This window comes from Pleurodeles waltl, chromosome 6 (genome assembly GCF_031143425.1).
Source record: "Pleurodeles waltl isolate 20211129_DDA chromosome 6, aPleWal1.hap1.20221129, whole genome shotgun sequence".
Taxonomy (NCBI): domain Eukaryota; kingdom Metazoa; phylum Chordata; class Amphibia; order Caudata; family Salamandridae; genus Pleurodeles; species Pleurodeles waltl.
The window spans coordinates 1,094,657,939-1,094,683,767 of NC_090445.1; the positions used below are offsets into that span (position 1 = coordinate 1,094,657,939).

Consider the following 25,829-nt stretch of genomic DNA (forward strand, 5'->3'; position numbering starts at 1 on the left):
CCCCTCAGACGGCCCAACAAGGATTACCAGAGAGGAAATCTTCAGTCCCCAGGGTTTATGAGAAGGGTTAACCAACAAAGAGTAATAACAATCCACCCTTAAATGCTAGCAAAGATCGTATAACTTTCACAATGAATACATCACCCCTACTGCCTTTATGATAACTTTTTATAATTAACAGAGCAGACCTACAGTCTGTATCATTGGCTTGCCAGAAAAACAGCAAAGTCCTACCGTATAGAACCACAATATTTTCCCACAAGGAAAAAAATATAATACAGGCACCTTTTGCCAACAGAAGCACACACCTTCTGACCAACCAAATGTTGTACTTGAGACAATCAACGTGTGGGAGGAGTCCAGGCCCCTCTCTCAGCATAATTTTAGAAAGCTCTTTTTCTATTGATCACGAGCCTGACCTAATAACGACTACATGGAGATCCCAAATCTTTTTGCATTGGCCTCTGATAAAATAATAACATACTGGAACAAAATATGTGAACCTTAAACTTTACTGGGATTTGAGTTACATGTTTACTGTCAATCAACTCATTTTATTCTCTAGCAAACTCTATGGTCATCGAGCTGCAATAAAAAAAATAAAACATTTTTTAAAAAGGCTCGTGCTTTTGCAGCTGGACTGGACTTCCTACATAATTTTTGTGAAACTGCTGCTTTGATCACAACTTCTCGGTAAACGTAGTCATGGCTCATATACACTCTGATAACAACTAAAGATAACATAGGTACTTTGGACCGCTATTCCACACACACAGCAAGCGGACAAAGGTCAATGACATGGGAAAGTTCAGTCATTGGTGGAAACCAGCGGACTAAGCTGCTCTGGATCTGAAACTCAATCGCCCTACATGCAGAACCAGCAGACGCCACCATACGAATACTAACATGTTACTGTGCCCAGATAGCGGCTACGAAGTGCCGAAGAATCACTGGAGACCTGCCAAGCGATGAGCACCCAAATTTAACATAAGGAGACAGGGTGAGAGGAATATTAACTGTTTTCGGATTCGCAGAGCAGGTTAATGTAATAACTTAGCAAAAACAACAAGTGATGGACGGAATGCTGAACATTGTCAGACACTCACCCCCAGTCACAGATCTGGGTTTAATCCATCGTTTTTTTGCTCACCATGCCACCCCAGTTTGGACCCAGCCATATGCAAATCAGTCTTGACCCTGTTCCTCATGGGATCAGTCCAGCCCGAACTGCCAAGCCAGGTCCTCACTGGACCAGAAACAAGCATCCTGGGACCGGTTTCGGGGTTTCACCCCTCATCAGCCAGGCTAGCTTGAATACAGTGGCATGGGAAACACGGGACCCACGTCTGGGTATACCCTTCCCACTTAGGGCGACAAAAAAAAACAGGGAAGACCTGGCCTAGCAGTTCGGGCTGGACTGTTCCCATGGGGAACAGGGTCAAGACTGATTTGCATATGGCTGGGTCCGAACTGGAATGGCATGGGCAGCAAAAAAACGATGGATTAAACCCAGATCTGTGACTGGGGGTGAATGTTTGACAATGTTCAGCATTCCGTCCATCACTTGTTGTTTTTGCTAATGTAATAACTTACCTTTAGGGAGGTCTGAAAACTCTTCTGATAGTGGACTAACTGGCGGTTCCTGCCTAAAAGTTATCCTCTGAGCTTTATGTTACCGAATCCAGATACAATAACACAACTGACATACACCAAAAACCAGACTGTGCTGTTGGCTTGGTCAGTGGTTACCTGTGCGCTCTGCAAAGAAGTCAAAGATTGGTTGGCCATGTATTCTGAAAACCTTTCTGACCAAAGGACAGGCACTGCAGGACACGTGCACTAGCCTGAGCCTGACCCGGAACACCAGCGCTCTCTAACTTGGCGTTATAAACTCCTGGAGGCGATAGAGCTGAAATACATTATACAAGAGTAATTTGCTAAACGGGAAAAAACACAACATCCTAGGACTATCCAACGCTCTGATGGAGTGAAACATCAAGATTCAGCAAAACGTGAATATCAACGGCTGAATAACTGTTTTTAATAACCTGAACTTGTTACCTGTTCAGAAATCAGCAGTGTTTTCTCTGTAAAGTTAAGGGCTCGAATATAGGGCCCAATAAGAATCCAGTTCAATGTTCATACTAAAATACTGCCAGATCTGAGACCCAGAGGGACCCAGCCCAGGTAACGGCCTGGGTGTGAGGATTAAATGTGGGTACGGTATGAAGAATAGTACGCGCAGATACAGCACTAACAACCATCAGATAACATATTTCAGCTTCTGCATACTTTCAGACAGCAGATTCTTAGTCATTGAAAGATTACCAAAGACCACTTTATGAACTTGGATGGTGGGACCAGAGGATGATCAACAAACCCCATCTCCACCAACCCGACTGCTGATGTGAACAGTCAAACCCAGTGTAAGGATGCAAATCCAGCAAGTAATGTGACGATGGCCCACAAAGAAGACTTGAGAACCTCATCTAGGTTTTCCGGGGGGCACAAGCCCCTAAGGACATGTCCATCCTTTCCACCTACAAAGGAGACAAAAAGGGAATGCGGGAGCACAGGCTGACATGCACATCAGGCAGTACCTGAATTACGAGCCCACCTTCCACTTTCATTCGCATCTCCCAGGAAGTCTTAAGCTAGAGGAAGACGAGAGAGGTGCTTGTTTAGGCCTGCTGCAGACCCACAGCCAGGAGAAGACCTTCTCACACTTGGCACAGCTCCACTGTAAAGCACCCTCAACAAGTGCTTATCCTTCACTTCTTCACACAATATTATAACGAATGCACTAACGCACCACAAAGAAGCACATTGAACCACCTCAACATTCTACTTATCCAAACAGATTGCTGCTAAGAACCTCAAAGCATGTTTATTAAAGGAACTTGCCCCAGTGGGACCACCACTCAATTTAATAAGGTCTTGGTTCGACAATCTGCCAGTAACCCAAAACAAAACAATGACTAATCGGATTTCACCACAGCGCCCTCCACTAGCTATGGTAACACTACTTTTACTTTCCCAACTGATGCACTGACTAAGAGCACGAAGATGCCTTTCTTGACAGCTGGCCATCTCTAAAATTACACAGTTCATCCCGATGCCCACTCGCACCAACCCAAATGTTTTGCACCTTAACACTACTTGAATTACCACCATCACTTGCTACCTCTCACTGCATGTCAACTCTCCTGGCAGTCTACGATCAACCCTCACCTTACACACACCTTACTTACCGAGGCCTCTCACACCGATTAAAAAAAAGGACTTCTACAAAGATGTTCTACATAATGAACTCATTGCACTGGTACCCATATCTGACCTAAACAATTACATATACATGTTTGATAAATTCACCTATATTGCACTTATAGGGACATTTTTATTGGACTTGATGTCACCAAAAGGACATATCGGGGGGATCGTAAGGCACTGTGCACAAAGTTGTGTGATTACAGTAGGAGAGTAACTCCTTTCAGGAGATGCTACTCAATAGGCACCTCAATCAAATATGGATCATTGCAAACCTCTTTGTAAAAATGCTATTCTGCTAGGGCTACTGGATCATCAATAACATTCTTATATGCATTCTCCTTCACTTGTACACACTGAAACAGTTTCACCGTTCTGAACCAGGTGTTTTTTTTAGGAGTCCTCAGAATTGTCTTTATAGGACAGTTCGGTTCCTGAGGCTCACATGTAAATTGTTACTGCCTTTCAATCTAACAAAGTGAGTTACTTAAATCCTTCTAATCTGAACACGTCGAATTGCACTTGTTTTGCACAGTTGAATGATTTCTCTGAAAAATAACAATATCCGCACAGATTGTGTGTATTCATATATATGCTGTTCCGTGAAACAAACTAAGGGCCTGATTACAACTTTGGAGGAGGTGTTAATCCGTCCCAAATGTGATGGATATACCACCAGCCGTATTACGAGTTCCATAGGATATAATGGACTCGTAATACGGCTGGTGGTATATCCGTCACTTTACCGTCACTTTTGGGACAGATTAACACCTCCTTAAAGTTGTAATCAGGCCCTAAGTGTTTGAACAGCCACGTACCGACCAACCTTACTGACATATTGGAGTCAACTTGCATTTTTGGAAAAATTATTATACCTGATAAGAAGTCAGTGCCGGTGTAATTTGCAGAAATAAATTATCAACAACCCTAAATGCTTTGAAATGCCTGCTGGTGGTGGATTTACTAAAAGACAACAGTGCAGATAAACTTGCTGATGAACAGACATGTTAATAAGGTTAAGCTTGGCAGCACTGCTCAAAGGTCACCGATTTGTGTCATGTCATTTGTTGCTCACAAGGCAGTCTAAGTAGTGCACGGCAGAGCAGAGTCCTCTAATCTAGGTCCCATCTCACGTGAGGCAATTGCCTGAGATTCTGGAAGTCTGACGATGTAATTTTCATTTCAGGCATTTTTATGCATTTGTTGATTTTGAAACCTGAAGAATCCCACATCTTTTTAGTCACGATTTGATGCCAAGTACACATTTGTATAATTTAATAAAACACTTCTGTCATTTATAAGCGCTGCACCTATCCGGCTTTTATTAGCTAATCTAGTGGTACCCAATTAACCCACATTAAAAGCCGAGACAGACTTGCAGGGAACGGATCTTTGTACAAAAAAAATCATAACATTCAGTAGGGAACTTTCAAATCACTGATCCGCCCTGCCAGCTTCCTTTCTTAGTATCCTGAAGGATGCTATTGAGATCAAATATGCATCTCAATGGCAGTATTTATAGTGATGTTAATGAGGAAATCAAAAGTGTTGCTTCTATTTTTTTTAAAACGTGCTAACCAAGGTAACTTGCTGTTTGTTTCAAGGCAGCTTCACTTTGTGTGAGTTTGAAGCTTAATCATTCAATTAAGTTGAGTGAGATGGGAAGCAGATGGTCATTAGGCATTTGTTACCTTACAATAGGTTTACAGCCCGCCCATTTCTTAACACTGGTAGGTTACACTGACACTCTCATTTGTTTGCATACAATTCGTTAGAGCGTGTGGGTTTTACTGACTCTTCTTGGGTTTCACCCCTCCCCTGAAGCATTACTTGTGTCCTTACACTGCTCCGTTTTCAGGCGCTACCTTTTCCTGTTTAAGCACTCTACAAGAGTATGTGTTTTCCTGCTCTCTCACTCGTGTACACCTCCCCTCTGCCACACTCACTGCTATTGTGCTTCACACTCCACCATCCAGCACTTTTTTTTTTTTTTTACATTTCCTCCTGTTTCTTCCAGTCGGTGTTATTCCCACCCTCCCACGCTTTTTTGTTTGTTTTTACCCTCCCTACAAAATGACGCGGCCAGTCGCATAAAGCTTTTTTCCCTTCTTTTAAAAAAAAATCATGCTGTATGGCTTGGCTATAACAATTGGAAACGCCAACATGTCCCAAAGAAAAGGCCTATTGACTTTGTCAATGCATGATTTCACTTGGCAGCGCGCTCACGTTTTTTTTCTTTGCTACTGGGATTTGTAGTCTTGTTTAACGAGCATAAATCCAGGACTACAAGTACCAGAACTGAAGGAAAATAGCTGGATTGGATAAGATCCTCTCACACGTAACTGGGAAAGTTCAGATACCTAACTTAAGTTACCAAAATCTCCTGGGCCAAACCAGCTCTGAATCAGCTGTAAATGTCGCTCTGTTCTGACGGTGCACTTACTGCAAAGAAGCTCATGGAAGAGCTGATGAGCACCATCCAAAACAGACCGGCCCTCCGGAAGTAAGCGCTTTCTGACCCGGCCGACATCCTTGTTGCAGAAATAAGTGAATAAAAAGAAATCTAGATGAAGCCTCGGAGGTGCTGGTGCCCGGATACGTTACAAAGGTAGACTACACATAGTAAGAGACTGCAGCTAGTTTGCCTACCGGGAGATGTGGCTTTAGCTCAGTCCCTATTGGCCAATGTCACCGCCTTCCGGTTGGCCAGTGGCAGGAGAAGCCATGCTATTGGCGGAGTTCACTTCCTCTTCGGTAGCCTCTCCTTTTATTTGCTTTGTCGTCGTGTAGAGCTCATTGCTTGTCAGAGGTGCAGATTTAGGCGTTGGTCCTGCGGGGAGGGAACCCCGAACACTGACCATCCCTGGCTGCTGTTTCAGAGAGTGGTGCCGCTCAAGGCTGTGTATGATCACGGTGGCAGGGGCCTTGTGTGCTCAGCCGGAAGAGGAATAAGGCGATGTTCACGGATGCTCCTGTTAAAGGGTCGGGTATTTTTTTCCCAGATGGATGTGCACAGCTGTTGCATGTCGTGGCTTGGGGAAAGGCTGAGACGAGTGAGCCAAGTAGTGGATAACTCTCGGTTTTAATAAAGGCAGGACCGGTTGCCCTGTGCCTAGAGCTCCTATGGTACAGCAAGGCATTGTTGGCTGCCCACCAGGTGGCGCTGCAGCACAACGCGCCTTCTAGAGATTGACGTCTCAGGTGGTTACAGGAGCCATCCGGTGAAAGAGGTCATAGTGGTTCTTAAAATCCAAACAAATATTGTATTGTATTGCAACATATATATATATATATATATATATATATATATATATATATATATATATAATGCTTACTTCTCCTATGTGGGGCACTGAAGCTCGTATGTGTGGTTGGAAAGTTGATGGGTTTTTTGTGATCGTGTATAGGAAATGTTTCCATGGTATGTGTGATGACCACTGCGGTGCGTTTATTGTGAGCGGGCAGTGTGATGGGTGATGAGGTGAGAGAGAGATGCACAGTTTATTGTTTTCAGTAAACTTGCCGGGCATGGCCTGTCCTTAAGGGCCACCACTGAAGGTTCCAGCTTTTGGCAGCTCTATAAGTCCCATTGTAGTATTTCTTGTGATCATAGGCTCCTTAGCTGGTCGTTGCATTGGGTTGTCCAACGTAAAACCTTGTTTATTGTTTATATCCCAAACTGTCATGATTGGAGAGAAAAAAGTAGCAGCGTGATCTGTTGGGATGGGCTTTGTTGGTATCATCCCATATCTCAGTATCATTGTGAGAAGTAAAGAAGTCATCATAATGTGCAGTTATTTTGGACCAGCACCGGTAGACTCAGCAGTTGATGCTGCATGCAATTGGGGCGGGGAAACTGAGTGTGGGGTCAGGGACAAATGTGTGGCAAAAAAAATATATATATTCTGCTTCAGGTAGCTACATATAAAATAACTCACAGCTTAAATGAAAAATACATTAAAAAAAGTTAAGTTATCAGTGGTAAGTGCACTATTGTGCATTATGAAACCTCTATTAGTTAATGCACTGAGAGGTCTGTGTTTAACCAGAAAACCACGGAATACAATCTTGGTTGGTGTAATAGATAATTGTGGCTTGTGTATTGTTAGTGTTACAAGGCCCCCCGTGACAGAATGCACGGAGAACGTGTAAGTCATTTTGTTAAACTTGCATTACTCGCAGTATAAGATAGACTGTTACCAAATGTGTAAAAAGGTTTCAGTGAAAATGGTGCTTTCAAAGTATAGGTTTTAGTAACACCCAGACTGTATGTAATGATTTATTTTTATTTAACTGCTCTGAAAAGTGCACACTTCACAGCTCAGCTGATAATGCTTTTGGGATATTAGTTGAAAAGAATAAATAAATATAAGCCCCCTTTACATTTGCAAATTAGTCAGTTGTGCACATTTGCATTTCTTGCAGGGAAGCAGGCACCCTGGCAAGGAGGCCTGTTTATTGCTAAGCTGTTTGCCCCTCTCTTGGGCTCACAGCACAGGAGACTCCCTGAATGAAACTTAAGCCGAAGCATACCCACAATCAGAGTTTACCGTCCTGGGACAGTTGTCTTTTCATAAAAAGCAGGGGAACGTTTTTTCTTAAATTAAAAAAAAAAAAAAAGTAGGGGCACATCGTGCCCCTCCGATCCCACCAAATTCGACCACTTGGAGGACTAGATTAAAGTCTTGCGATTGACCATCAGTATGTGACAGATCTCTTCAGTTATTCCATGGCAGTTCATCTTGTGAAAGCTGCTTTATTGGCTAGTAGATTACTGTAGATGTATAAGCATCGTAGCAGATATGTCTTATATAAGTGTAAGAGGGATAAGTTACAGTTGGCTGCTGCTCGCTGTGTGTTATGGTATTAGCATGGGCTAGGAATGTTATGTGCGAGTAAAAGTAACTAGATAATACCCAGGTGAATCATAGGTCAGCTCAACTTAGCTTACTTGCCTATGAAAAGTAGTTGATTGGGTGTAAGCTGAAGATTGAACTTGAAGATGCAACTGTCTTTCTGGGTTCTATCCCCGGGATATGGTATGATGTAGTTATATTGGAGATGGCAGTGTTTTCAACTGCCTTCTGAAGTGAATATGTTCCTGGATGCTTCAAATGTTCCCTAGTTGCAAGTTCAGATTTTGGCGGCTTGTACTAAGAAAATAGTGCCTCAGATGAATTTCCTATGGTAAGGAAGTATGATGATAAGTGGTGCAAGCCTGCAGTGCAGTGTCCTATTTTGTTTATATTGCTTGATTTTTAACTTGTAGGTCTAGTAGTCCTTTTCCTTGGCAGGCTCTGTGGGCAGTTTTGAGTCCTTGATTATTGTTCTTTTAGCTACAAGGAGCCAGTGGAGTGATTGCAAGACTGGAGTCATGCATTCTCTTGAGTGAGGATGGAGAATACCTCTTGCAGCAGCATTTTTGAGGAGTTGTATTTTGCGTCTAAATCCGGGTGTACCAAGGTATAGGCTATTAGCGTAATCAAGCTTGAAGATTACGAGTTTGAGGATGGCTTGCAGTTTCTATTGGTAACCAAAATATGGGATGATGCAACACTGTATTTTCATTTTTTTAGAGGTACTCTTTGTGACATTGTTAGCAAGTGGTATAAAGAATGAGTCTGAATCAATGGTTACATGTAAGTTTATAAGTTCTCTTGATGTTGTTGGCGTCAAGTTCCTTTGGTCATATGGTGATGGACTAGAGCTCACCAAACAAAGGAATATTATTGAACGCTTTTGTCAGTGACTATTAACAATGCAGACCTGAGGAAACAAAACTTTTTTTCTCTCCATGCTGGAAGGCCCTTTCATGCTTATTACTGTAATCCTGAGGGTTTGGAAGGTTCCATTTAATTTGCTGTTGTTGGTCAAGAGCTTTTGATTTTATTTAAACTTATGTAGACATACATAATACACATACATACAGATAGAGGTTTACAGCCAGCCATCTACGTCTATTGTTCTATCATTCACATTTTTCTCCCCACCCCCTACAGCATGGAGCAATGGGTCAGCTCACTTCAACTACTGGGTTCCTTCACAGGGTTCTGTTCCTGTAGCAGTGGAGGGACTACTGTAGTCCTTAGTGTCAGGGACTACTGCAGGAATGTGCGCCTTTTGGGATCAAAAATATTTTTACTTTCAGCTAGTGTTTTAATTATACTGGCTAGGTCAAAGCAGCTTCACTAACAACACATTTCTACAACAAAGAATGACAAAACAAGCATTGACAAAGCCAAGAGGTTGGTAGCCAATGCTCAGTAATGTTCTTAGGCCACAACCACTGTACCTGCAGATGCAAGGTGAGGTGTGCTTATAAAGCACTTCTTTCCCTGCAAATGCAGGACAGATTGTGCCCTGAATGTACTCCTATCCCCTCAGCATCTGGGAGGATTGTGAGCTGAATACACGCATATTGAGACAGACTGCATGAGGGGGTGAATCTGGAGAAGGAAGGGTAGAAAAAGAAAAGGAAACACAGGGTCAGAGAGAGGACTTGAGATACTGAGAAGGACAGAGACCGAGGCACAGAGAAGAACAGTGACAGAGCTGGATGACAGATGGAGTGATAGATATATAGTTGGATCGAAATAGGCAATTAAAGACGTAAAAGTGCACAAACGTTCATAAGTACGCCGAAAGAGATACATTATTATGCTGAAAAAGAATGCAACGTACGCAGTGAGGAGAAACGAGCAGTACAGACATAAGTGCCCTGTAGTTCTGCCAAACCGTTGTGGAGGTGCCAGCGTTGGTGGGAAGAGGCACTGCAGCTACAATCAGCGAGGGGAGCCCTGATTGAGCATCCCAAGCAGCAAGAGCTTAGGCCGCACACTCCAGTTGTGGTGTGACGAGATCCGCCATCGCCTAAGAGAGGAGGGGTCAAGATCCTGTGTCAGGAGCAGAGGCTGCGGGCAACGGTGGTGGTAAGAGATCCGCTGCCGCAACAAGCTAAGGAAACGACACCAAAAGAAGCATCAACATAAGAATGCGTACGGACAATAAGTGGGAGTCTGTCTTTGCAGCCCGCGCAATCAGCTGGGTTACGTGGCATACACTTCCTTGGCCTCTGATGGATGATGGTGTAGCAGAGGACCCAGCACGGGGCACAGAGATAACCAGCTAGTCCAGATCTCTAGGGCAGAGGGTGAGGTCTCAGCAACACTGTCTCTTTACCTGTGCAGTCATGCCATTCTGCCATTACTCTCCATCCTAGCCCCTTTAATATTTATTGCCATAGACAAAAATTGTATTATGGGGGTGGATGTTGGGCACAGTTTATTATTCATACAAATTAGGGTTCCTCTCGGACGTGGGGACGTCATCACAAACTTTGCATTGTCATTTAAAGATGTCTACATAGTTTTTTATGCCTGGCATTGTTATTTATAGCGGGTGTCTTATCCTGTTTCTCATACCCACAGACCCCCAGCCTAAACTTGCTAGCATTGGTTTGTTTGCTCCATGTGCATGGCTCAATCTGCCAACCCCCACCATACTTTCGATCCAGGTTCCATCTGAGTACACACATTTGGACTCTAGTGACTGTGATGAGTCAAGTGTGTGGCTTGATGTGACAACGAGATCGACCAGGCCACACACAGTTCTGTGACATGGACAAAAATGGGTCACCTCGTAATTATGTGTCAGGCTTCTCTTGCTAGGTATTGAAGATACCCCTTATTAATAATCTACTTTGAGAAGGAGGTCTGGAATGGAAACCATGACAAACTATCAACGGAGTGATCTTTTCCAAGTTTGTGGACTGTTGAAATACAATAGTTCTGAAACTGTAGACTGCATCTCTACTCCTTGGTTGCATGTTCGCTTTGGGGTTATCAAAAGCGTTTTTTGAGGATCAGTGAAAACTGTAAACATTACTCCAAGCTGCAATGTTCATACTCCCAGACTACTGCTATATTTCCCTTCTCAGTTCAGAATGCTGTTTTGGGTTTAATCAAACTGCAACTAGCATATACAGTGATTCTAGGTGGTGTCCCTGTGTCACACTTCTGGTGCACATAGATGGCAGCTATGTACACATGACTGGCGTCTACAACAAATTCAGTGTTGTGAGAGGGATAAAAGTGTGCCATGTTGCCGACTTTATCAATCTGGGTTCGGATGTCTTCAAAACCTGCTTAGCACTGTTGAGACCAATGAAAATCGTGTCCATCCATAGTCCATTTTCTCAGAGGTGTGCCTATGGAGCCAATGCCCTTTGTGTATTTCACACAATAGGAAGAAAGAAGAGAAGCCATAATAGGATGTTGTGGGCAAACACTCACGCGAGGGGAGCTCCTTTGTCAGTATAAGACCTCCTCGTGAGACCTTGTGGGGCCCTAGAATTTCAGGACCCTCTGTATAAACTCACACTTTTCCTTTGGGCATGTGAAATTTGCTACCTGCGTGACATTAAAGATTACCACATGCATTCATCAAGCTCCAGCATGGACTGGCAAACTGTAGAATCTCGTTGCTTTAATGCATGCAGGTTGAGACACTTACTTTTAGTTTCTCTTCTTGAAAAACGTTGGCAACCGTCAATATATGTGTAGCGAACTAGGCTCATGTCAGTGGCAAAAGTAATCTACTCTAATGATTGCCCATAGAACCCGGAGACCGCCAGCAAGCCCTCACCCCCACACCACCAGCCATACGTAGACCGACAAACTTATTGGTTGGAAGAAGTTTTTATTACAAGTTCTTTATGATATTTTTTACACATAACTGCACCATAAATCACTTCAAATAAACTTTTTTCATATTTACAAAAACATAAATCACATCCATAAGATATATTCAGTAACCATAAATCATTTACTTATGACAGGATCCCTTCCTGTCCTGAACCACCATTGGACCACACAAGTGAGCCGTACCTCACCTGTATCCAGAAGATGGGCGGTTGCCCTGACTACACCGTCCCTTGTCCACACGCTCAGGGTTCCACCCCCCCCCTCCAAACACCAATTTGCCTAGGGGTGTAACGGGGCGGCCAGGAGGGGGAGCCCAATGCCCCCCCCAGCGATCTCGGCTCCCTACCCCTTAATCTGGTGTGTACATCCGCAGGTTGGTAAAGGACTTCAGGATCCTATCTCTGGTGTTAACCCGGGGTCCCAGCCTTGGGGACCCCTCTGTTGCTCCTGGTTACTTTAGTACCTCACTTTCCGCCACAAGGGCGACCAGGGCCCCAAAGGTCCTTCGTCCTCCCCACCCGCAAACAGAATGCGATCCGGGTGGTGCCCGAAAGTGCCACACGTGATCTCCCGCAATTCTAGCTCTTCTGCCCTCTCACCTCGCGCTAGGGCGGAAGTGACAGGCCAGAAAACATATGACCAGCGTACAGGGCTCGGGCCCTGGCTGCACTGGGTCCCAAACCCCCTCTCCCACCCCCCCCCCCAGTTGGAGAGGTGCTCTGCCACAGAACCCAGATGCCACCAGTAGGTCCCTGCCCCAACCCCACCAAATGTAAACCGACAAAGTCTGATTGTTTTTCCATTGTAACAATTTTTGTAATCATAAAAACATATGCTGTAAGTCGACATCCAATCCTGTCCTAAACCATGATAACGACAAACCCAAGGATCCTCCTGCGTCCCGAACACCGTTGGACCACACAGGTGAACCGTACTTCCCCTGTATCCTTGGGGGGGTGGTTCCCAACACCTCACTGTCCCTTGTCCACAAGCTCAGGGTTTCGCCCCCACCCCAACACCAAGCTGCCATTGGAGTGCAATGGGGTGGCCAGGAGCGGGAGCCCCGTGCCCACCCCAGCGATCTGGGCACCCTAACCCCCAAGCTGGTGTGTACATCCTCCGGTTGATTCAGGACTGCAGGATCCTACCTTCGGTGTTATCCAGGGTACCCTGCCTTGGGTATCCCTCTGTTACTTAGGGTGTATTTATTATCTCATCTTACGCCACAAGGGCGACCCGTGGCCCAGAGGTCCTCCACCCTCTCCACCCTTAAATGAACTGTGGGGAAAAAGGCCCAATCAACCACAGTGCAACGGTCTGTGCCCACATCAGAGAAATGCACCCTGTTCTTAGCATCTGTCTGTACCTTCAACAGACTGTGTAGGGTATTCCCCGCACACCCTGAACCGGGGCATTACCACGGTATACTTGCCTCACCCATATCCATGTCCCACCTCTATCCGGCCATGAGGTCCGGGAACAGAAGTCCCCCGCACCCCTTTACCCTCTGGACTAGTCGCTGTAGCTGAGTGACCCACAACCCATCGATCCCACATCACTGGGTATGCTGCAAAACCACTGCCGGCTGAAGCTCGCGGAGCGGTGGCAACCTGGAAGTCGCCTACCGGACAAAGGAGTGACTGAGCACCCATAACACGTCCTGCTACTGAAACAGAAGAAACAAGCATGAGTATGTTGTACAGAAGTGAAGCATAAGCAAAGCAAAAATGGCTTTTGTTATTGCAGCACATGCCGATTATAACGTCAATAGCAGACAGGGGACCACCGGCTGTTCCTAAGTGCCTTGCTTGCAGCTACCCTTAGAAATGAAAGTGCCACCAACACAGGACAACCTCAGCCCAAACATTGTTCTTTCCCTTAGGACAAATGAGCTGCTCACCGTGGACTCAGCAGAATGTTGCTGAAGCATCAGAGGTTATGGCTGGCTGAGGCCTTTTAGGGAGTGGGGGCCCGGGGATTCCACTGACAGGGCGAGAGAGAGCCGGTCCGCCAGCCAAGGAGAGAGAGGAAGAGAGAGAGAGGGAGACATCCTGTGCTTGTCTCTGCGAGGGTTTGATATGGCCCCATGCCAGGCTTGCATTGGGCAGGGAAGGAGCCACGTGGCCCCGAGATGGGTGTGTCATGTGTACACTGTGCATTGGCACCTGAGATATGAGTGCAGCACTGCTGGCACACTTCGATGCACTTCAACCAACCCAACAATGATGAAGCACCGCCATTGTATGGAACAAAGAGATATGTACTTGAAATACATACCTATCACCATAAGGGCAAGCAAATGCAAAGGTATCACGTTTGAATGAATATGCTGGGTTTACCATGCCTGTTCCCCAAAAATCTCCGTGACGACTAGGCACCTGGTGTGTAGCTTTTCATGTATAGGGAGTAAAATTTTAATAACTTAGCTATACTTTTCATTTTCCCCTGTTCAATAAACATGACAGCATGTCATGAACTGTGTTCTCAAATCTCGCCTCTCTATGAAATGTGTCTGAAGCATTTATTCAGTGCGGTATGCTGACAGAAACAATTCAACATTGTTTTATTTTACAGACATGAAGAGATCATCCCGGCTTCTCCTTCTGTAGCGCTCCATACCTCTTTGTAAGCGCCTGTGTGATTTACGGACTCACAGTAAAATTGGTACTTATTTTACCGACCTCGAAAGGATGAAGGAATGAGCGAACTTTGGTCATACTGTAACTCTAATTTTAAAACTCCCAAATGATTAGGTTTCTCACCTGCCATAGGGGTGCAACGGGGTGGCCAGAGGCGTGAGCCCCGTGCCCACCCTCCAATCAACAGCTGAGGCAATGAATACGTTCGTACGGAAGCCTTTTTACACAGTGATGCATCCCAAGGTCAACAGAAGTTCCTTCCAAAAGCATCCATGACTAGTTACCTATGATGCAACATTGCGGTCCAGCATGCATGACAGGGAGCCAAGCCAGTTCACCAGATGGACATTTTTGCCATTGCTTTGTTCTTTTGGCACTAGTCGAGATACCTTTTTTTTTTTTTTTTTTTTAGACAACGAATTGCAGTCTAAAGAGGTTATCTTGCTCCACCAATTGCATGCATTAACCAGACCAGATGCGCTGCGTAGGGAGTAGAGACGGTCCAAGCAAACCGCAGCGCATGCTGTGCATGCTCCGAGAAAGGATCCCTGCAAGGGAAAGGGGTCAAGCAACTTTTTTGTTTTGTGGGGTACATTAATGTAGCTCACGCCGATCCAGCCCCAGAGCCACGTTACTTCCACGTTTACTGCTTGTAAGCCCCTCAAATTGTACCTTTAGCCTGTACATTTTAGCTTAAAATGATCTTTTCCACAATCTACCTCAGTGTGACAGCGTGTAGAGTTCATTGATCAGCATTCTATAACACCTTACGCTGCAAATGCTGCTTCTGGGTGCTTGCAAGACAGTCAAGACCACTGGAATTATGTTGCAACTTGATCTGCAAATGCATGTGTTTTGCGCAAATACTCTTCCAATTCCTGCATCATTGGCAGATTTCAACAAAACATTGTTTCCAGCTCAAATAGATCACAAGGTACACATTGTGTCGCACATTAAATGACGCTTTGCAAAGACTAAATGGTCACCTTTCAGTTAAGGGTTACAGTATGAAGGCGTTGAACTGGTACTATTGAGGCGAAACTTGCCTAGAAGTCATTTGATTGCACCAATGTGATAACATAGTGAAACATGCCATTTATCTTCTTGCCACTTAATTCTATCAGCCCTGTTGCATAATCTGGTCCTTTAGTGCTGCAAAATACCAATGACCCTGCCGAGAGACAGGCATGAACAGATGGAATAAGAAGAGAGTGCCGGTGTCGAGGGTGAGAGCTTGAGACAACCCTCCCCACACAGAGCCATTCTCTGATTCTCATTTAACTATCACCCCGTGCCCCAAACCCCACCACCCTACGCATAGGAGCTGAGGTGATGCCCCCGTGGGACAAAACTTGCACTTCAGCTATTTTGTATTTATTATGCACACTCTATATTTTAAATATACAATATGTCTGATTAATTATCCCCCAGTATGAACTAATTCTTCACCAATCAAATGTTAAATTGACACTCTGGACCTCAGCCGGCCGCCACGATGCAAGAAGGCCGAGCCTTCCTGGGGGGGCGCTTATGTATCCCCCCACTGGCATGCAGCTGCTGGAACCGACTCAAAGACCAACAAAAAGGACTAATGACAGGGCAAAGCTATACAATGAGAGTATTCATGTGCGCGCAGCAGGGAGCCACTGGAAAGCAACAAATGCTGCACCTCTTTTTGGATGTCACCGTTTAACAAACCTCGGGCCTACACCTGTCTCGAGTCGCGTTCGATGAATTTACTCGACTTTACAGCAAGCATCTGAGAAAGGACAGGCAGAAGAAACCACCTCTAAATTTGTGACACGCACTGCAAACATAACCAGCATGAGCATCTCCATTGAGACAATACTATTTAATTCTATGTCATTGAAGCATCCTCCCGTCTTTGAAATTCCCAATCAAGGCCTGGATAACTTAAAAATACTTTTACAGCTATCCCAAAGCGGTGGCGTCTCTACAACAGTTACCCAGACTACCCAGTGCGCAAAGAACCGCTATTGCAAGCGCATGCGTGACTTCACTCCTGTTCCGTGACACCACAAATGCGTTTCTATTTGGTGAGGTAAAACCAACTGGGTTCCTCTAGTTCTGAGAATAATAAATAAAACGCAAACATCTATTTTGTTCTTTTTTGGTTGTCGCCGCTTGAGATTTATATTAAAGTTATCCAACCCCGGGAAATCAACAACATAGCTGCAAGTCAGTGAACCACAAAGCTATCGCTTTGAATTTATGAATGCGTGTCATTCCTGATGCTCAAACCGCGCCACAAGCCGGGTTTCAAATCTGAGATCTGCAGGCTGCTCACAGAGCTCGACGTGGGGCAATCAACAAAAGAGGCTTTCTGGCCTCGCATCAGCGATAGACACACAAATGGATGTTTGCAAAATTGGTTTGGTATTTAAAATTAACATACTCCAGTCTAGGCTTCTACCATTAACACTCAAAGAGCTGCATGAGAGCAAAAAAACTCCATTTAATCGAAAACTCTGAGCATAAACATCAGTGCAACGCTGAAATTTGGGTCATCTGGAATCCCTCAAAGTAGCTAATACTGAGGTGCACTTAAACAGAAATAAATACATAGTCGTACCAGACACGACTCGGGCGGTAATCTCGTTTCTGTACGCTGTCGACCCTGGCACAGAACTTTTAACTGTTACCGGACCTACATAGCCTACCAAGGTACCTTCCCAGGGCTGGTGCCGCTGAACGTGCAGTAGCATGCACAGAAAGCGCCTGTGTGCGGTATTGTGTTTTATACACAAATGGCACACTTTCCGCTCTATCACGAAAGTTTTGAGGACACTCACCCGGTCAGTATAAATCTGCAGTGTGCCATCCCGGCCTCGGCTCCGCCAGTCCTAGAGTGCAGAGATGCACACAGGGTGCCCCGGCCAGGTACCCAACTGCGAGCCGACCGCCACAATGCAAGAAGGCCGAGCCTTCCTGGGGGGGCGCTTATGTATCCCCCCACTGGCATGCAGCTGCTGGAACCGACTCAAAGACCAACAAAAAGGACTAATGACAGGGCAAAGCTATACAATGAGAGTATTCATGTGCGCGCAGCAGGGAGCCACTGGAAAGCAACAAATGCTGCACCTCTTTTTGGAGGTCACCGTTTAACAAACCTCGGGCCTACACCTGTCTCGAGTCGCGTTCGATGAGTTTACTCGACTTTACAGCAAGCATCTGAGAAAGGACAGGCAGAAGAAAACACCTCTAAATTTGTGACACGCACTGCAAACATAACCAGCATGAGCATCTCCATTGAGACAATACTATTTAATTCTATGTCATTGGAGCATCCTCCAGTCTTTGAAATTCCCAATCAAGGCCTGGATAACTTAAAAATACTTTTACAGCTATCCCAAAGCGGTGGCGTCTCTACAACAGTTACCCAGACTACCCAGTGCGCAAAGAACCGCTATTGCAAGCGCATGCGTGTCCTCACTCCTGTTCCGTGACACCACAAATGCGTTTCTATTTGGTCAGGTAAAACCAACTGGGTTCCTCTAGTTCTGAGAATAATAAATAAAACGCAAACATCTATTTTGTTCTTTTTAGGTTGTCGCCGCTTGAGATTTATATTAAAGTTATCCAACCCCGGGAAATCAACAACATAGCCGCAAGTCAGTGAACCACAAAGCTATCGCTTTGAATTTATGAATGCGTGTCATTCCTGATGCTCAAACCACGCCACACGCAGGGTTTCAAATCTGAGATCTGCAGGCTGCTCACAGAGCTCGACGTGGGGCAATCAACAAAAGAGGCTTTCTGGCCTCGCATCAGCGATAGACACACAAATGGATGTTTGCAAAATTGGTTTGGTATTTAAAATTAACATACTCCAGTCTAGGCTTCTACCATTAACACTCAAAGAGCTGCATGAGAGCAAAAAAACTCCATTTAATCTAAAACTCTGAGCATAAACATCGGTGCAACGCTGAAATTTGGGTCATCTGGAATCCCTCAAAGTAGCTAATACTGAGGTGCACTTAAACAGAAATAAATACATAGTCGTACCAGACCCGACTCGGGCGGTAATCTCGTTTCTGTACACTGTCGACCCTGGCACAGAACTTTTAACTGTTACCGGACCTACATAGCCTACCAAGGTACCTTCCCAGGGCTGGTGCCGCTGAACGTGCAGTAGCATGCACAGAAAGCGCCTGTGTGCGGTATTGTGTTTTATACACAAATGGCACACTTTCCGCTCTATCACGAAAGTTTTGAGGACACTCACCCGGTCAGTATAAATCTGCAGTGTGCCATCCCGGCCTCGGCTCCGCCAGTCCTAGAGTGCAGAGATGCACACAGGGTGCCCCGGCCAGGTACCCAACTACGAGCCGACCGCCACTCCAGCCGCCACGATGCAAGAAGGCCGAGCCTTCCTGGGGGGGCACTTATGTAGCCCCCCACTGGCATGCGGCAGCTGGAACCGGTCGGGGGCTGACGCAGCCGAAACATTCACCTTCCTAAACTTCCGCCCCCACACCTCGTGAGGCGTGGAGGTGGAAGTAACAGGCCAGCCCATCGCACCACTAGTGCGAAGGGGTTCTTGGGCCTCGGCGGTCCCGTCTCCTAAGGGGCCACGCTCCCCCATCTTGGGGGGCGCTCTTCCCTTCTGCTTGTTAAACTCAAGCATGGAAAGTATTTGAGCACAGTTCAACTCAAGTTCATAGATTTAATTCTGGGGTGGGCAGGTAGCTCCGCTATCAGAGCTAAAGGAGTTTTTGGCGTTCAGAGGTCACCAAAAACTCTGCTTGACCCTCCAGCGGAGCGAGCTGATCCTGGTGTGCACTGCAGCCCAGTTTTGGGCCACACAGCCCAAGCGCAGACAGTCAGCGCTTGCACTGTGAAGCCCATAATTGGGCTGCAGTGCGCACCGGCGACCGATCCAGGGAGGGCCAGGCCTCCCTCTGCCATCAGTGGAGCAGGGGGCAGAGGGAGTCACAGAGCCAGGCCGCTGGGGGAAGGACAGTGAGGACCCAGGTAAGTCCTCGTCTCTTAGTATTTCCTTTTTTTTTTCATTGTTTGTGCATACTGGTGGAAAAACAAGGACTGAAACTGCAGCTTTCGCTGCCTATGGCCCTGGCCTGGATTCAGGCCTGGGCCGTAGGCAGTGAAAGCTGCCATTTTAGGCCTCTTGTGCACCGTCCTGTCCCGTGTGCAGTGCCCTCTCCTAAATGCACTTAGCTTAGTGCTTTAGAGATCAGGTACATTCAGGACTCTGTGGGTCACGGAACTCCGCCTTTGCCGAATTCCACGTAGTTTTTAATCAACTTTGCAGAATTCAATGGAGTCTAACTCCGTGAACTCCACCCAGGCCTACCCTAAACCAGAACAAAAACAGCCTGGCACCGGTTTCACCCTGATTGGGTATAGCTTAGTTCCAGTGGCACAGTGAGCATGGGACTCAGTGTGGGCATACCTGCCGCAATTAGGACATTATATAAGGAAAACAGTGAATATTCCAACCTTTAACTGAATAGCTGAGTACAACTTTACAACAAATTCCATTTACCTCCGTAAATCTTTAACTAAATTTTGAACCTTGACTACAAACCTTTGTTCATTTTTTTTGTATTTAAAGATATTAACTTTTGCATTATTCTAATTTAGGTTCATATATGTATTCAGATAATGTTTTCCTCAAAGCAGTTCCAGACAACATGGCAATTTCTCGGGAGCCACTTAAATTTAAATCAGTGTGAACTCAAAAGCTACACTGAACTCGCCCTGAAAACATGCTCAACATATCTACTTAGAAATTGTAAGCATAAGTACAATTGCAATTTCGTTAGTGTGCAAAGCAGCCTGTACGTTGGTCAAACAATACCCAAGGATTATATGCAAAATAAAAAATGCTAAATGGAGTACAGGATGCCGCAATCGCTGTAACATATAATTATTGGACTTACCTTTTAACCCCCAACAAGAGTACCTCTGTGCGTGGCACTTGTTTTCAATCTATCTTTTTGTATAGCTATTCATAGCTGACCCTCGTTTTGTAAACCCCAGTCGAGGTGAAGTTTGGATGCCGACTTCAGTAGTTGCATGCTTTAGTGTAACCTAAGGTCTCTGCACGATTCTAGTATATTCTTAGCGTGTTCTTCCGGTGGTTACTAATTCGAGTTGTTGCCCATGATTAATATGAAAATAAAAACGTGCCGCTTCCCAAAGCTCTCCTAAGGAACACGCGGCTGCTGCATTTAAATGTGCGAGCACAGAATAAGCATAACTCTAAAGCCACCTCGGGAATCTTTAACCCATTTAGAGCTACTCCCTGCCCCTCCAGCTCACTCTTGCAGCTTTCTACCCTTGAGACACGTTTACGTACTTCTTTGATGCAGAAAATACGTGCTGGGCCTTAAAAATAAGTGCCGGTGCCACCGGCTCAAATTAAGCACTGGTTGTTGCTGCTTTCTTTCCAGTGCTCTGTACCTCCCGTATTTCCGTAATAAAGTTGATGCGCGGTGTTGTAATCTCAAAAACCGCCGGTTTTTACTGCCGGCATGTCATGGCGTGATTTTTCATGCATTAATGCAAAATGCAGATCTCCGTTGGTATTGTATTGTAGTTATTAGTGCACGATAGTGTCTTTCAAGAACCATTAGTATACATGTGCACGTTATAAGGAAATGGCTGTGATAGCTTTGCAAATTTAGTATCCGCCTAGAAGCCCATCTATTACCGAGGAAGGGAATCATGTTGCCACTTAGATTACTGCGTAACACGAGTTGTGTGAGGTTTTAGTCTTCAGTCATTACAAAGTTGGGAATTTAATTGAGCTTGATGTCTCTTAATTTGGTGAAATCCAGCAGCACTGAGGATCCAATCATGGATCTGTTTGGACTGTGATCTCCTTAGCATGATTTGAGCTGGGTGACTCTCAATGCAATAGCACTCTTTGCAGTGATAGTAGGTGTTTGGTGAAAACCCATGGTGTCCTTGCTTAGGTCTACTCTTTTGAGTTGAATATTCCTACAGCAGCAATGGCTAGTGAAATCTGAGCAGTCCTGTAAAAGTTGATACTGGCAAAGATTGCGCTCTCTTCTAACTGTTTTTGTTATTATGACTCCACGTCACACACAACACACCTCACTGAGCTCTTTGTCAAGGCTCACACCACTTATGATCTCACCTTGAATGGTAGTAGTGTCGAGCATCATGTGCCACTGCAAGGATGTCCTCAGACTGTCTTAATTTCTAGAGTAGACGTTTCTAGAAAGTGGGAGACTCGCAGCCTCGCATTAAGTGGTCAAAGGCACATTCCTTGACATCTGCTTTCAGTCTTAACGCAAATGCATCCATAAACTCATCAGACTTCTGCCGCATGGAGTGAAAACTGTAGATTGAGTAATGTTGTTTATCGGGGGACTGACATACTCTTTGAGAGCTTGAAAGTTAAATACTATATTTTTCTTTTCACAGCCTGCACAGAGCAGCAGGAAAACACTCTTGCACTGATCACCATGACTCCCAAAGCAGTGATGTAGATATTATTTTGATTCATCACATCCACCTTGGACCCAGGTTCCTGGATTTGCTGACATCTAACATTTGCAGAGGACTCCACACCATTGTGTGTACAGCTTGTTCCACTTCAGCATCAGGCATCTCCTCCAACTCGGCATAAGCCAACATGATGGTGGAACTTTCAGTTTTTCCAGAGACAAAGCCCCATAGCAGAGGGTGTGTCGTTATGGGCCTGAGGTGCTGACTTTGGAACAAGGGAACCAGATTTGAGCCACAGCATCGGCTCAACATCCTGTGATTCGGGGCAAATCAGTTAATCTCCACATGCCTAAAAAATGAATTTGACCTTGTATAATGTAACTGGTGCTCATGTACAGCTCTCCAATGCCCATGGGCCGAGTTTGCACTATATAAGAATGCAAAGAAAATAAATAGGAGTATCCTGAGAGCAGTGTTGCTGCCACAGACAGAGTGGCAGAATACTCATCAATGCATACTGCAGTTTATGAAGGGCAGAGCGGGGATGGTACCAAGCATAAGAGGAGACTCCCCAGAAATGGATACTGTCTAATGTTATAGGTTCTAAAGAGCACCGTAAGAAGAAATGGGTGGAATACAATCCATAAAGTGGAACATTGTCATATGTGGGTAAAAAGAGTGGCTCACTGGTGGCAGACAAGATACAGGCAGGACAAAGAAGCGGGAGACCGCCCCAGTTAACCTCCATTGATGAAATGTGTCAGTGTCTGTTAGCGTGATGCCATCGCTTCTCAGAGAATCGCTTAAGACCAAACATAGATCCCCATACTGGTGCTCCACCAGCTATTGCAGGATGCAAGCATCTGTTCAAATAAAGCATACCAATGTACCAAAATACTCCAAATTGATGCTTCACCATCTATGCATTTCTATTAAAACCATTCTCTTATTTGGCATTTTAAGTGTATGTGATAGAATTTGTGACCAACCTCATAATTCCTGTCAGACAAACCTTTTTCTCAAAGGATACAGTTGAATGGTTTCTCCCTAGAACTGGTAAAACCCACAACGCTAATTATAAACACCTCACAAACTGAGCAAATGTACAGTCAGCATAGCCTCCATGATCTGCAGGCAGTATGATACCCACACTGACACTGAACCCAAACATACAATTGGATCCAACTGAGAAGTCTTAACATCCCCAATCTAGTACACAAAATGAGTGAAAGCCTCAACTCCACAAGCAGTGTCACATGAGGACCCGACTTTGATTCTCAAATAAGTACAAAGGTTTGTAAAATCTAAAATATCTTTAAAATTAGTACATTTGAAATACTTTGTGTTATCCTGGGCTAGTCCTATTGTGTGTGAAACGCCTTTAGGGATAATTCAAGGTTAGATATCTCAAACCTTCGGGCACAAGCATTACCTCTGTCTCTTCAAAGTAAAGGGCAACATAAAGTTACTTCTCATTCCTCGTTTTGGATAGACTATTAAAAATATTGGATGGGTTAGGAAAATAAAAGACTTACCAGAGTTGCTTTAGTGGGGTACATACGAGGAACTGTCTCATGGCCACCCATATTCCAAAACAGTAGAGACACACATCTTTGTGTTAGATTATACTAATCAATGTCTGTTGTATCCCTAATTTATTGAGTATCATTATGAGTCCTACGGTTGTGGCACTAATTCAACCATGCGAGAAAAAATAACCGATCCCAACATATATGTTTCAATAATAGCAATTTCTGCGCCTTTGAAGGCCTCTTTCTCTGCATTGAAGGAGGTAAATTAAAACATCTTATTAAAGGTGACATTTTTATTCCTATTTCTGTTATGAACCTGTTTGAGACAAAGCAACCTCATTCAATTTAGGAAGTGTCATATTGGCATCAAACAGCCATAAGTCTTAGCAATGTTTATCATCAGAATGACTTATTTGTCGGTACCAGGGGTGAGGATTAGATTAGTTCAAAGCTTACTCCATAAAGGTAGAGATATCCACAGCAGGTTTAAAGTAGACATTCTTGAAAGTAGAATATGAGAACCAGTTCTGAAGTCTTCAATATTGAACCCAAACAAAAATGATTTTGAGGCTATGCAACCTCCGGTAGAATGAGTGCCAAATATGAAAGTATGCACTCCTGCCTAGGCCATAATCCATTTCACCCGGCAAGCTCAACTTTGGAGAAAAGACCAGAGCAAAATGTTTCTTGAATAAAATTTGCTGTATTGCTCATATGCATCTGATATCTTCTGTCTTTCATTTTGTGTTTTTAAACACCTACTACATATCATTTTGCCTGTTCTGGACAATTTGGATACGAAATGGGATGGGTACTTGTAAGGAAATGCCTCTTTTTGCATGTTCACCACCACATTTTTGGACTGATGCTGCTGGTTATTCAACTCTGAAAGAGTCCTACTAGCCAGACCTCAGTGTCAGTGTTCTAACCTTTTTCAAAGTGGTTGTAGAATTGGCTATTCTTAATTGGCAAGTACTGACTTTCTTATAAGTCCCTAGTATATGGTACCCAGGGTACCAAGAGCATGTAACACTGAGTGTCCAGCCAGGGCTGCAGCACTGATTGTGCAACCCTGTGTGTGTGACAAGGTGCAAAATGGCTGCCAGCTGGCCACTGCAGAATGGAAGGGCAGTGTTTACACTGGCAGTTCGACTTTGCTGTTTAAACCAATGGCAAAGCCAACCCTTCCCTAAACAATATCTGTAAGCCTCCCTAAGGAAGAATTATAGAGCCGTAGGACAGGGAGCTATATATTATTAAGTCAGACAAATATTTTTCATCTGTCTCAGCAGCAACACTTCCTGGATTGCTGTTTTGCTGTGGAAAAGTTTGTAGTGCCCTTGGCTAGTACAGGGTTACTGACTGGCACCTCAGCCTGGCTGACTCCTGAATGTGACTGTAAAGTATTAAATTAATCGTGCCATTAATCTCAACCTGATGCCCTGATCAAATTTAATGTCACTCTTAAATTAATACTACTTTTAGAAAATTGCCACTCTGTGACCCAACTGGTCCAGTAGCCTCACACGGGCACTGGCCAACAGACAGCTTTGTGCCTGCCTGGGGATTACTGTGAATGACTCACATGCTTAGGAACAAACAAATAGCAGCCTGTGGAAGGGTGAGGTGTTACCTCCTTGTAGTAGGAAGCTACTTGGACTGTTAGCCCAAAACGTGAGCTTCAAAGGGGAAGCTGCCTTTGGTTGGCAAATGCCAATAACACTCGAGAGAGGCTCACCTTAATTCAGATAGATTGACTGGAGACAGTGCTAGCGCGGGAAGACCAGTGCCCAAACCGGTTTCCTGTGGGTGTGCTTCCCCAGATAGCCACACCTCCAGGGTGGGCGACCAAGTGCCTCGCAGTCAAGGGATGGTTCAGACATATTGAGGTTGGCTAGAATAGTGCACCCTGGGATTGCCACATTCCACACTTTGTCAGAAATCCATAACCCCAAGGGAGAAGATCTGGTAGCCCCTTGGCTAGTGACCGCATGATCACCTCAGAGCACTTTCCTTGAATAAATATGACACCCCTGACACCCTGAACCTCAGATCACTAGGGAACTGCAACAAGGACTGAAGGACTGCCCTTCGATCCACACAAAGAGAGGCTGTGCTTTCTGCTCGACTGCACCTCCTACACTATGGTCTAGCAAAGTTGGGACTCTGCCTGGGGCACCTGGCATGGGGAAAAGTTGAGCCCCAGACAAAAGCAGTGTCTCCAGGGA

General features: G+C 44.9%; 1 protein-coding gene across 1 annotated transcript in view; it reads right to left on the reverse strand.

Annotated features, from left to right (window-relative positions):
• Positions 1 to 5,927, reverse strand: part of TMEM254 (transmembrane protein 254) — a 75,982-nt gene extending 70,055 nt beyond the window's left edge. The window contains exon 1 of the mRNA XM_069240193.1: positions 5,711 to 5,927. Coding sequence (XP_069096294.1) covers positions 5,711 to 5,797 — 87 coding nt within the window. The 5' untranslated portion in view covers positions 5,798 to 5,927. The remainder of the gene's footprint in view (positions 1 to 5,710) is intronic.
• Between the last annotated feature and the right edge of the window lie 19,902 nt (positions 5,928 to 25,829).